The 13813-nt window shown below is 30.6% G+C and overlaps 1 protein-coding gene across 1 annotated transcript; it reads left to right on the top strand.

Annotated features, from left to right (window-relative positions):
* The first annotated feature begins 12223 nt into the window (after nt 1-12223).
* Nucleotides 12224-13306, top strand: LOC103309550 (zinc finger MYM-type protein 1-like). The gene is made up of 2 exons (XM_008185218.1): nt 12224-12488; nt 12549-13306. Exons 1-2 carry the CDS (start codon nt 12224-12226, stop codon nt 13304-13306), a joined length of 1023 nt encoding a protein of 340 aa, XP_008183440.1.
* The last annotated feature ends 507 nt before the right edge of the window (nt 13307-13813 follow it).

Raw genomic sequence — 13813 nt, 5'->3', positions numbered from 1 at the left:
TTTTTAGTAGAAAATTGGATCTACTGTCTATTCCATAAAAGAATAATCACTTTTCACTTTTCACGAATAATTCGATTGGTGCGTCGAGAACCACGTGATCACGTTATCACAGGGAAATTGGTGGGGGATACGTGGCATTGACGGACTGCTTATTCTCCTGTGGAATAGACTGTATGTACCTAGTACAATAGATAGTGTGATGATTCTACTGTCGGTAGTGGTGGGTGAGTGAAGTTGGTAATCAGTGATACCACAGACTAAAAAATGTAGAAATTTTCAAATTTAACCTAATATATAAATTTTCAATATATTTTGATCAATATTTTTTATTAATAACTAATTAATAACAAAAATTAGTAGAAGATAACAGGTTTTTGTAATACTTTTGAATATCCAATATCGTCAAAGTTTTAAGTTTAATCACCCATTACAGTCAATTGTGACTTAACATTAATTTTTTTCATTATTATTAGGTTCTAATTAATAAACTTATGAGAAATAATATATCAAATTTTCAAGTCTTAGATGTTTACACTTAAAATTATATGCATTTATAGTTTGCCCATTTTCTCGTAATTTTGAAGAATTTAATAATAATTTAATATTTAAACTTTAAATGCTTAAAAAAAATTGTAATTATGTACCATTTTTCAATATTTTTTTAAATTCAGAAGTTTGATGAATTTTGAATCACATTTTCAAGTTTTGTTTATCCAATAGCATAAATAATTGTATTATACTTAAATCAACATAGAATTTAGTTCAAAAAGAGATAAAATATTGTGTCATGATGTAATTAATGATGTAATTACTAGTAATTGTTTGTATAAATATTTAGTGAAAACTTCAAATCTCTACCCTAATCTCAAGTCGTTTATTTTTGAAACACAACAAAAAATAAAAATCTAACATAACCTAATAGACACAAAATAACACATACATTCATCACTCTTCTCAGGATTGAAAATTCATTAAGTACTACTTATAGAAAAACAAATAAAAAAAATGTATTAAATACGAGTCCTTATAAAATATTTGTAATACATATTGACACCATAGATATTAAAGAATGGATAGGCCATGGCTATTCATAATAAAATAAAGGGAAGTGTGGCGGAATGGGGAAGAGAGAAACACTGTTTTTTATCATTACCTCTCATTCTGGCAGAGGTCTTATCATAAATAATATACAATATTGTATATATATATCTATTCGTGTTAAAACCTCTATAACCTGAAAATATTTTCATGTTCGTTCCTGTATGATAAGCACAAATGGCCTATACATTCTTTAATATTTATGGTTGACACACCTTCACCGTTTAACACAAAATAATCATTGAATTAAAAATGTACACATAAATCATATTTCTCAATGAAAAAGCAGTATAATGTAGTCGAATATTATACAAAAATATTGACGATGTCTACAACTATACAGTCTATACAGCAGTGCGATTAGTTGGTTTTTTTTATTATTTGTTGATCACTGAAACATGTATAGCTCTCGTAAATTGCGACGAAATATTTGAACTAAAAATATATTTTTGATCCCAGTCAAGTTGTGTAGCTCATTAAAAACAATAATAAAGTTGCTAAATATTATAAAATTAATCCTCAAACTATATATTTTTTAATTTTGAAACTTCATACCAAAATACTAATTATAACTTATATTAATAACAATAATATTAAAATATTTTTTTTAGTGGATTTAGGTATGTAATTTTTATGTAGTTTAACTGGATATTAGTAGTTTCATAATTTTATTCGTGTGAAATTTCAAATTTGTGTGCTCGGAACCAAAAGCTGCTAAATATTTTTTTTTATTATTAAAATCAACTTTTTAAATATAATATTGTAGCGGTACACGTCATAGATATTAAAATGATTCTTCTCAAAGCTACCAATGAACCAGTACCTATGCAGCAAAAATCCGGCAAAACCACTCGATAGCATAAACAAGGAAAACAATACAGGCCCTTCAAGTACAAACAACGTGCCGATGGTTCGGTATTCACTTGCATCAATACGAATATCAAAACCAACCAACCGAAAAGATGTTTAAACACAGATACATTTCACGGGAGAGTCTCGTAAAATACATATGCGAGTCACTCTAGTGCTATACCACCAAAGTGCAATTCCATTAACCGTTAAAATTGCAGATTAGCAAAACTGAGGCCAAATATCTATACCTCCTAATTACCAAAAAAGTCTCTCAGCAGTTTATCTGCTACTCAACTGGGATGCAGACAGTTAAGGATAAAAATAAAAAGCAACCATATTACTTTTTCATTAAGTTGACCATTAATTTTACCACACATAAAATATATACTTTATCAAAACCCACACAACAGTTGTGCAGCTTGGTTGTATCACAACCCATTCATAACTAATGGCTAATAACTAAAATAACCAACATCAACTGACGACAATTCATCTAGCTAGCACCTCGAAGACATTAAGAATTATATTAGAAATAATATTTTTAGTAAATTGGGGGGAACAAGATGGGATTGCCGAGCAAATATACCTTAGCTTAGGTACAGGTACAGCGTTATAGAGTATTGTGTCTCAGTATGGGGTAGAAATGTTCAAGTGTACAATAAAGGTTGTTACTCAAGTACTCAACTGAATAGTACTAGGTGTGAGAGTTATTACTGGATGTGTCCGGCCAACCAAGATACAGTGGCTCACAGTCCTTTTGAATATAGCCCATCCGGCAGTTCGATGACATATCTCAAACTTAAAAATGGTGAGCAAGTGGGTGTCGCTCTCCTGTATAGTAGATTTTAATTGGGTCACTGTAATGGTTGGTGTTAAATTTGAATTCAATGATGACATAATATCATTGTATAAGAAAAACAACGACTCTGAGCGAAGACGGTCAGACAACATATGATATTATTACTTAGTATATTTGTAATTTTATGATATTATTGTAATAAAGTAATTTATATATAATATATTTACGTAGAACTTTGTTTTAAATTTTCAATTCTTCCTTCACTTATTTTATTTTTGTTATTCCCGGCGCTTTTGAAAATTAATGGGAATTATAAATTTTGACCTCCCCAATGCACCAACTAGAATCACTGAAGACAAGTCGATACATATATATCCTGCCATCTCTTCCTGCCGCAATGTGACACTATTTTAATGAGGCAAATCCAAATTAAAATAATGAGCGATATATGATTGGTGTTGTTTATATATAGTGTTATTTTGTCCATGTTAATCTTAATGGAACCTTTTTGTTTATTAATCATTGCGTATTAAAACCAATAGGTTCTATTTACGTGGTAAAATAAATTACCGATTTGACAACCATAGTTTACGAAAGGAGAATGCAGTTGTACAAGTTTTAAATGGCTCTTCTGAAGCATTTTATATTTTTAGATAGCTTAATAAATAATAATTATATCTTTTGGTTCCAAGCACGCGAAATACTAAATGCTCGGATGACTTAAAATTAGGTACCTATATTGTGTTCGCCGAGAGATCATGCAGACTGACGGCTGCTCGCTGGTCGAGGCTCTATTTCCCCTTCCAAAACGCCTGGTCGTCACGACGACAATAGGCGACCGACGCCGATGCTAGCGACTCCTTTTGGCAGTCGCGTCCTGCAGCTGGCAGCTACGGCCTACGGGTGGATGACGCGTGGGGATGCGCAGAACGAACTGATTTTCGTCGGACCGTGGCGTTTTCTCTCGGTGAACAGAATATACGTAATATTTTTAAATATTTTAGTGCATAGTAAAATGTTATTGTTGTATTGTTAGTTTATTATCATGCTATAATGAATGCATATTAATTAATCTTAAAATAAGTTTATTACAAAAATAATTGTGTTAATATTTGACAGTAGGTACCAACATTTTTCTTCTTGAGCCTTTGACTAAACATTTTTTGACAAATAATATTATGATTTGATATTAATATTATTATTATTAATATGTTTTTGTTACTATCCAGACATGAGTATGTAACATTTTTTGTTAATTTTATTTCATTGATCTTTAAAAATAATTTTTGTTTGAAAGTTTCTCAATAAATTTACATAAGCAATAATATAATTTCTCAATATTGTTTTTTTAATGAATTGGTAATCATAGAAAATATAAATTTCAAATCTGGAATACTCGTTAGACATTATAAAATCTATAAATTATAAGTGTGTATAACCGTATAACCTTTCCAGTATGTATAGTCAGTGGTCGAAGTGGATCAAAATGTGTGGAAGGGTGCCTTTTATTTATAGGTACAATGTACCCGGTATTTAGTTTTCACGTTATATAACTTAAATAGTCGTACACCGTGGGAGGGTTGTTTTAATCGGTAGGGCGTAATTGGGTAGAGGGGAGGTTGGCAATTAAACGTCTAATACATTTTTTTTATAATACAATTTTATATTTAGTATATCTATTTATTTTTTAGTTTGATGTCCTTTTTCGCATATAACTACAGAAGTACCAACATTTAAAATATGTTGAAATATAATTACAAACATGATGTATAATATACATAGATTGTGCTTAAAGCTGTAACTGTATTATTTTTATATATTTGTGGACTGATTGTGATAAAAGTTGTATATTACACAAAAAACATATTATAGATAATTGATAAAATATATAATTCATTGATAATCTAAGAAATTGCAATACAAATTAAGATCAAATTTTATTTTTTATTTCGACCGGAAAAACTATTGGTCTTCAACTGAAACATTTATATTTAATTTATTGAGAACTTTTCAAATAAATGACTAGATTTTCATCTTTAATCATAACATTTTATGAATATTTTATAATTACACTTATAAATTATTACCGTACATTTTATTTCTAATAGACCAATGCAGTAAGTCATTACATTTATTTTTAACGCATGTGTATAAAGTTTAAGACTATATGGTTTATCATCTATATAACATCAAATTTAGATAGTTTATGTGAATTTTTTTAATTACCTACATCAATTTTTCAGGGTTTTTAAAAAAAAACTGTCAGCCATTAATAACTAAATTTCAATATTGGTCTTAAACCACGTGTTTGTAATATTTAGTTCAATCCATGAACCATAGCCGAACAATATTATGAATATTTAATAATAATTAATAACTACGGTTTTAATTTTATTCTAGAATTATCTGGTACGTAATCAGTTTATTTTGTAAAATATGTTTATCTTCTTACAAAAATGTCGATTATGAAAAGTATGAAATGCCTAGATATTTATAGGTATTTTAAAAACTGCATACAACCGGATTATTGGGAAAACAAATTAATACCATGATTAGGCGGTTATCCCACCAGTCCGGAGCAGGGTAAAAATTATCGGCTTGTATGTAATTTCCCGATATACCGTACCTATACGTTTTTCTTCAAGTAAAGTGTATTTGAATGTATAATAATATTAGTAGAAATAAATTGTACTTACCTACGTATACAGTTAGCTGTACCAGTGTATAAAGTTTTGATAACAAAATTAATTTGTTAAAAAAAGTAAAATAATTGATATAAAACTATAGGTATATCGTATATGTATCCCGAATTGGAAGGTACAAATTACATCCACCAAAGCGCATTTTGTTAATTTTTTGTTTCCCCAATATGACAAGTCATTACGGCCGGCCACATAGGTAAATACTAAAATACGTAATCATTTTTTTCATTATTATTTAATTAATCAAGATTGTCAAACAATTGGTACCTAACTAATGTCTAATAAAGTATACACGTCCACAGCAGTGAAAGGGTTAATAATAATTAATTTATAGTTAAAAATAGCTAGAATAAATGTAACTTTTATCTCTCGTAAATATTATATTTATTTTTCAATATAAGACTGTCTTTTAAAACTTCGTATAAAAAGTAATCCATAAAAACGTTGTTAGTTGAGAGTTGAGACTTAATATTTTTATCTCAGAAATCATTGTCCTTTTTAATTTTTTCATGCATCAAACCTGTTATACAAATAACATATAATAAATAATTTGTCCAAATATTCTTGTATCGTGATAATTGTTTTAATTCAAATTATCCAGTACAAATCAATAATATAATTATATTAAACTAAAAAAAAATTTTGTTTTTTGTCGGTAAAAATACGACATTCGTATTAATTTGTATAGATTTATAAATATTATGTATGTTAGAAATTATCCGTTAAAGCACACCACTGTCTCGTTACTTTCTGAGGCCGGGAGGTATATTTTGTGATATCGTATAGATACTGACCTTCTCCAAATTCGGCTGATTATCTATGTAGAATTTTAAGTGAATTGGACGGGTAGTATTCAAGATTACGAGTACGGAAAAAATTACATTCATTTTTATTAATATAGATTTCAATTACAATCATATTAGTTCAAAACGTTATATTATCTTTAGGTGTCCAGATACAAACATTTTGCGTGTTATATCTTATATGTAATTGAACCTGGACTTGATAAAATTAAAAATAATTTCTTTTCAAATGTAGTTGACCGTTTAAAATAGTGCAATTTTTTATTTTTGTCGTCAAAATTCTTTCTTCTGAAGTAAAACTATAATGGACATTTAATTTCGACGAGACAATGTTTATTAATCAATCTGGAGATGCCGCTAAAAATTGTAAATTGGCATCTACAAATAAACCAGCATTTTCAATTTTATTTCCAATTATTTTATCCAACTCTTCTTTAGCTATATCTTCGAGTGGAATTCCGTATCGTGTAGCACCATTGCCACTAAAAGTCCCATACAACATGACTTTTATTACTTTTTCGCGAAACATGGTTTGACGCATCTTACATAGTTTACTAAACACTGAAGCAGTGAGTCTAAAAAATAAAAAGATATACATTTTAAAACATTCAAATCTCATATAAACATTATTTTTATAATGAAATATGAAATATCTACCTTTTTTTCGCTCCAAATGCCATTCATCACATTGATGTTGTCTTTTAGTTTTCATTTCTAAGTCTTCGATTTGTTTAACAGTTAATTTTAAATTTCCCATGAACTTATTTTTAATTATTGAACTTCAACAGCAGTAAGTTCAGAAAATGGGTCATGAGCTGCATTTCCATAGTTTTCCTCTGGTCCTCCTATTGTTGTACTCTTTGTTCTATTTTTTTAGTCCATTAAAAAGACACCACCATATTTTTTAAAGTTTTTTTGAACTATTGTCAATAAATAATTTTTCATCAGGTCAAAAAACATGAAAATGTAATATAATTAAATAATTTTATAATTTTAAATCCACGTACTTAAAATTGGTTTTTTAATCTTCTCAATGCATCAATATTTACTTTTTTTCCTTTTGGTTGATAATGGTTTGGTTTTTTTTCCATAATACCAGTCTTTTTTAGTATCCATACTATCTAAACAAAAAACAATACAAAAATTATATAAAATAATTTTATTTCAAGATCCAGACGACACATCTTATTCAAAAAACACAATCACGTAGATATTGTTTAGAAAATCAATGTGAAATAGAGAGACAGTCATTTAGGAAATGAAACATCCCATATTCTATGGAATTTTTCCCAGTAGTTGTGTTCCTAAACCTTTTTTTATTTCATGGTTTCACCGTTTACTGGGTTTAGCCGTAGGTGATATATCGGTGTTGTCCATGCGGTAGATCTTCTACCCATCTGCTGAAGCAATCGGTGACCACCAGTACTGGGTTTTTCCCCGCGCTGTTTTCAGGTATGGGCCCGTTAAGTCGAAGCTTAGTACTTCCCAAGGTTGTCTTGGTATTCTAGTGGTCATTATGTCCTCTGGTTTTGAGTTTACCGGTTTGGTACAAGAGCAGATGTGACAGTTTTTTACGTGCCTAGACGTTTTGTTTCTTCTATTTTTCCAGTAGTATTTGCTTTGAATCGTCTGGTAAGTTTCTTTCCATATTGGGTGGTTTGCCAACGGGTGGTTGTGGTGTTTTAATAATATGTGATTCACTGCTGACTTGAATATTACCACTAAGGTTTCCCCCTTTGTTGTTTATTTGTATAGAATGCCGTCCTCTAGTTTGTATATTTGGGTTTTCCCCCTAATGTTTAAGCTGGGATTTTGTGTTTGTAACCCTTTGATGATCCGTTTTATTTGTTGATTGTTTTGTTGTCATCCCTTGATTTCTTCCAGTGATGCGGGTTTCCCAAGATGTGGCATCTTCCGCGATAGCTCCGATCGTTTTTTGCGCGTTTCGTGAAATTTCCCGTCCGGTCAGTGGTTCGATTAGGTTGTCTTCAAACACTTCCTCGTCGATTTTTAGCTCCTCCAGAGGGTTTATTGATAATGCATCCGTCAGCTACGTTTTCAGTTCCTGGAATATGTATTACAGTGTAGTTATATGGTTCTAATTGCATTTCCTGGTGTAGTAGCTTTGTATTGTTATGTTTTGCTGTTTCCAGCCATCCCAGTGCCTTATTGTCCGTTAGAAGTTTGAAATGTCCTGATTCCAGATATAGAATCTGTAATTATCTACCGCCCAAATTATTGCTAGGCATTCCATTTCTACTACTGGATAGTTGGATTGTGCTGGGTTCAGTTTTCGACTTGCATGACTGATTATTTTCCTGTTTGTCTGTATTTCTATCCTTCGGAATAGCACTGAGCACACTCCAATTTCACATGCCTCTGTTTGTAAGCATTAAGGCTTAGTGTAGTCTGGTGGCAATATCCTTGATTCTGTTGTTACAACTTCTTTGAGTTTGCAAAAGGCCTCTTCCTCCAGTGTTATCCATGTCCACGTGTTATTTTACACTTTCACGAGCATAATCGTTAGAGGTGTTGCGATATCCAAATAGCTTTTTACAAATTTGCTGTACAATATTCCTAAAAAGCGTCATTTACCTTTTTCGGTGTTAGGAATTTTGATATGAAATCCAGTTTGTTGATTTCTTTATATATCCCATCCCCGTCTACTACGTGGCCTAGAGTGGATTTTTGGCAATCCTAATTTCCATTTTTTTGTTTAACATGAACATCTAATCGTTCCAGCAACTTTTGTAGGTGTCCCAGATGTTTCTATATGTTTTGGGAGAAAACCACGATGTCGTCCGAGTAGATTAGGACGAAATCACCGATGAACCGCGGAAAACTTCGTTTCTGAGTCGACAGAATGTTGCGGGAGCTCCCTTTAGACCGGAAGGCATCACTTTAAATTGGTAAGACCCCTAGGCGAAAGCCGAATGCTGTTAGTATTCGGCTTTCGAGTATTAAGATTAGTTTCCGGTAGCCAAATTTCAAATATAAGGTGCTTAAAATTTTTGTTCCAACCATTCCTCGGACCATTTCATATAGGTCCGGTATGGAGCGTGCGTCCGATTCCGCTTAAGGGTTTAGGCGTCTATAGTTCACGCACAATCTTTTTTTCCCATCTTTTTTTGATGTTAGAACGATTGCCGCCCATTGGGAGATACTTGGTTCTATCATCCCTTATTTTTCCATATCGTGGATCATACTTGATATTAACTCTGTCTTCTTCTTTCTGTAAGGGTAAGAGTTAACTGCAACTGGTTTTCCGTTCGTTAGTCGTATTCCGTGTTCTAGAACCCGTATTCTTCCCACGGTGTTGTTAAAAACTTATGAGTATTTCCCAAAAACTTCGCGTAAAGCTTTCCCATCTGGTCCATTTGGGATTTCCAGTTCAAAGAGATCTGGTTTTTCCCTTGTTAGATTTTTTGTTTTCGCCAACTCAGTATTGTTCGTTTTTCTGCGCCTAAGTGGGTCATGGCTGCATTGTATTCTTATGCCACTTTTTGTTTCGTCAGGAAGTCATGGCCTATCAGTAGATCTGCAATGTGTTCCTTCTGGATTAATGCTTCAAAGTCCAACTCCAGCGTTGCGAGTTTGGCTTTGATCCGGTATTTCCCGTTTGTTTCCCGTTTGTTTCCCGGGTGAAGACTGTCAGCCATCCTTACGATTACTTTGCGGTTGTCTGCTTGTTTTCCGTATTTTTTGGTTATCCATAGTTGCACGTACGTTTTTTCGGCATGTAAGTCAAAAAAAGTGACAATGATTCTAGAAATTCCATCTCCACTGCAGGTTAGGGCATTTCTTTCACTTTTGGCTCTTTCTGTAAAGCTGTTATGAGGTTCTCTGTCTTGATTGAGGCGAGTTCTTGATGATCTTCATCGTGCAGTCTGTGTTAGTTTTCTGCTACCAACACCTGCTCCCCGGCTTCCACCTCAACGTTGTGTTGTGTCTGCCGTCCCCTATTTTCCATAGTCTTGGAGTGGTCAAGACCTGACTCAGAGTACCCACATAAGTTATCATATATGTGTACGTCGAATGTTTTCCGTATTTCTTACAAGCTGTCCATTTCTAGAGTGCGTTTGGAGTGCATTTTAAATATTTTTTTTTAAATGTATATCATTTTGCAATTAAATTTATCTGCTTTGTGTCTCATAACTTGTGTAACCATCTTCAAATTTTTACTTACTCACCGAATACCATTGTAATAGGTGCAAATCCGTTCGTTGTTCAGTTAAGGATTGTTATCCAATATTGGATTTAAATGTATGGCTATTATTACATATTCGCCATCTATCACATGTTGACTCTGCTTTCATAAACCATAAACTATAACAATAAACCTACTTTTGAAATGTATTATTGATCAATATTTAGATCAATTTCAATTTAGTCTATTTAACTGAATATTTTAAAATCATTTGTTTATTATTAGTTTTAACTATTCTGTATACAAAATATTGTATAAATTAAATAAAATATTATTTAAAATACTGTCATATCAATAAAAAGTTATTATTATTTTATTTTTTTTAGGAGAAATTATAACTAGTACGTATATATTTAATTTAATTGTATGTAGGTATAATTTATTTAAAACCATCAAATTGAATTTCTCACCATAAAAATGATTTAAACATGCTTTTAAAACTCTATAGAGTATACATATAGTTAATTTAAGCGTTTAAAATTTACTTAAAACTGATGATATAACTCAGCTATAAAATAAAATAAAAACTAAATATGAATCAACTATTTAATATTTTGATTCATGTAAAGAATCATACAACATACAAGCAATAATGATTATATTTTAAAATTTCGAATTATAAAAGAACTACTAATTTTTAAAGAGCGTTTAAATTTTAAATTTTCATGATATTACAGGATATTTACTGGGAAATGATAAAATCACAGCATCAATCTATTTTTGATATATTATTGTAATTCAAAAACGAATAACCATAGAAACATGACATTTTCTCCAAATATCTATATAAGCATTTTTCATACATGACAAAATGTTCAAAAAATGTTTACTCTTTTTGAACTATTTATTAATAATTTTTTTTCAATTATAAATTTTTATTTTTTTATTCAAATATGCTATGTTGGCAGCCCGATCTACTATTTCCGCTCAAAATTGTATTGTTTTACGTATAAAATGATTTATCATTGAATTCAAAGTATTTAACACATCCATTCCAATGACATACTCGATAACTATTGTGCAGCAGAGCGGTATCCCTTTGTCCACCTTTATTAAATATTTTTTTACTAAAATACGTAATTGTTAAGAAAGTATACGTACAGTGTCATAAGTAAGTAAGATAAACTCTGTAGGTTTCGAATAAAAGTGGAAATTCAATTAATATGTTTTACCTAAAGAATAAAAATAATAATAACAATTTTATAATTAAATAATAAAAATAATTTATTGAATCTATTGAATATTTAACCTAATGAGTGATGATGTCACTGACTTATAAGATGTAGAATGTAGATACACCAAAAACAATTGAACACCGTCACAATGTAGTTTATTCTTATAGATTTAGCAAAATCGTATACAGATTATTTGGCTGCAACCAAGAATGGTATGTATAAGATATTAAATTTGATTATATAACTATACTGTCAAACAGAGCATGACTGATCGTAAATTAAGTATATGATGTTTAAATGAGGGTACAATAATTACTGTTTATATTGAATAAATTGTATACACGATAATTAAATAGAAATAAATAATTGGGGTCATAGGCGTGTCTACGGGTCTTGCCTGTCATGCACAGGCATGACCTGCGAAATTTGATCTAACTTACATTATACATTGGCCATTGCGGTACATAATAATTATAATATACACTTTTTTCTTAGATTCTGATTTCATATTAAGTTAGTTCATATCAGTTATTGTTAGATACTACGATGATATAATTAATTCACCAGTTGAGTATTTTATTTGCATGATGCGACTAACAGCAGTAGATTCGCAGTCTATTTTTGATTCTCTAAGTTCCATTGTAGAGAAACAATTGGGTCTCAGCTGGTTGGATGTAGTTGCTGTGTGCTTTGATGGAGCCGCTACTATGGCGGGATGCTCAAACGGTGTCCAATCAAAATGCAAAGAAATAAATTCTAAAATATTCTATGTTCATTGTCATGCACATTGCCTAAACTTAGTATTGGTAGATTCTATTGGCCGAAAGAATCGAATAGTTTTTGATTTCTTTGGTACAATACAATTTGTGTACTCATTTATAGAAGGTAGTTGTATTTGACACGCTACATTAGAAAAAGTAGCCAAAGAAATAAATTTAACTCTTAAGACTCTAAAATCTATTTCTACAACACGATGGGCGTGTCGATTTGAAGCTGTCGCCGCAGTAAAAAATAATTATTTGGCCATTATCTCTGCAATCCAAAAGATCTGTGACACAACTAAAATTCCAGATGTTAGATCAAAGTCAAGAGGTTTACTAATGCAATTACAAACATTTGAATTCATTTTTGCACTAAATATGCTACATCCTCTTTTACTACTCATTGTCAAAGTTAATTCATGTCTCCAAGCTGAGAATTTAGATCTATTAAATTCTCTAAATATGATCAAATCACTAAAACTGAGCATATCTCAATTAAGATCAGATGATAACTTATTTAAAAAAGTTTATAATGAGACAGTTGAGTGTTGTACAGAAACTGGAGTGATCATTCCTCAAGTAAAAAAAAGAAAAATCTCTTCAAAAATTGATCAATCATCGGAAAATCAATATTTTGCATGTACAAAAGAAGAAGAGATGAAAGTTACGAGTTTTAATGTTGTTTTAGATGACTTGTTAAATGGTTTGAATGATCGTTTTAATCAGGAAACATTAAAACTTATACTTACTGTAACGAATATATTAAAACTTGAGCCATCTCAAGAAGATCTATTGTATTTGAATAATGTATTTGGAATCGATAGTGAGCAAATTCAAGTTGAAATTATGTTACTTAAAAATATACCAAATATACCATCTGGAACCAGTTCTAAAACACTTCATCAATGAATTGATTTTCTAAATTCAAATAATAGAACTTATATTTTTCTTCACTTCTATAAAGTAATAGTACTTTTTGCCACTATTCCGGTAACAACTTGCTCATGCGAACGTGCATTTTCTAAGCTGACGATTGTAAAAACAAAACTCCGCAGCACCATGACTCAAGAAAGACTTGACGCTTTAATGTTTCTATTCATAGAACAACAGATGACAACAAATATTAATTATGACGAAGTTATCGAGGAATTTAAAGTGATAATACCAACAAAACGACGTTTAGAATTATAATATATATTAAGACCATTTGTGATTTTAAAAATATTTGTAAAAAGTATTACACATTAATTATATTTTAAAATACAATTTTATATTGCCTTGTTATTTTATTTATCTAATAAAAGGAATATTGTTTTTTATTCCGAATAAAAAAAGTAAAACTGATTTAATCATTATTAGATAATAATGATAAAGCTTATTAAGAAATTTGGGGATCATATCCTTAAACCGAAACCA

This window comes from Acyrthosiphon pisum, chromosome A1, assembly GCF_005508785.2.
Source record: "Acyrthosiphon pisum isolate AL4f chromosome A1, pea_aphid_22Mar2018_4r6ur, whole genome shotgun sequence".
Classification (NCBI taxonomy): domain Eukaryota; kingdom Metazoa; phylum Arthropoda; class Insecta; order Hemiptera; family Aphididae; genus Acyrthosiphon; species Acyrthosiphon pisum.
Note: the sequence above shows the minus strand (reverse complement) of the source record. Positions and strands in the feature narration are given on the sequence as shown.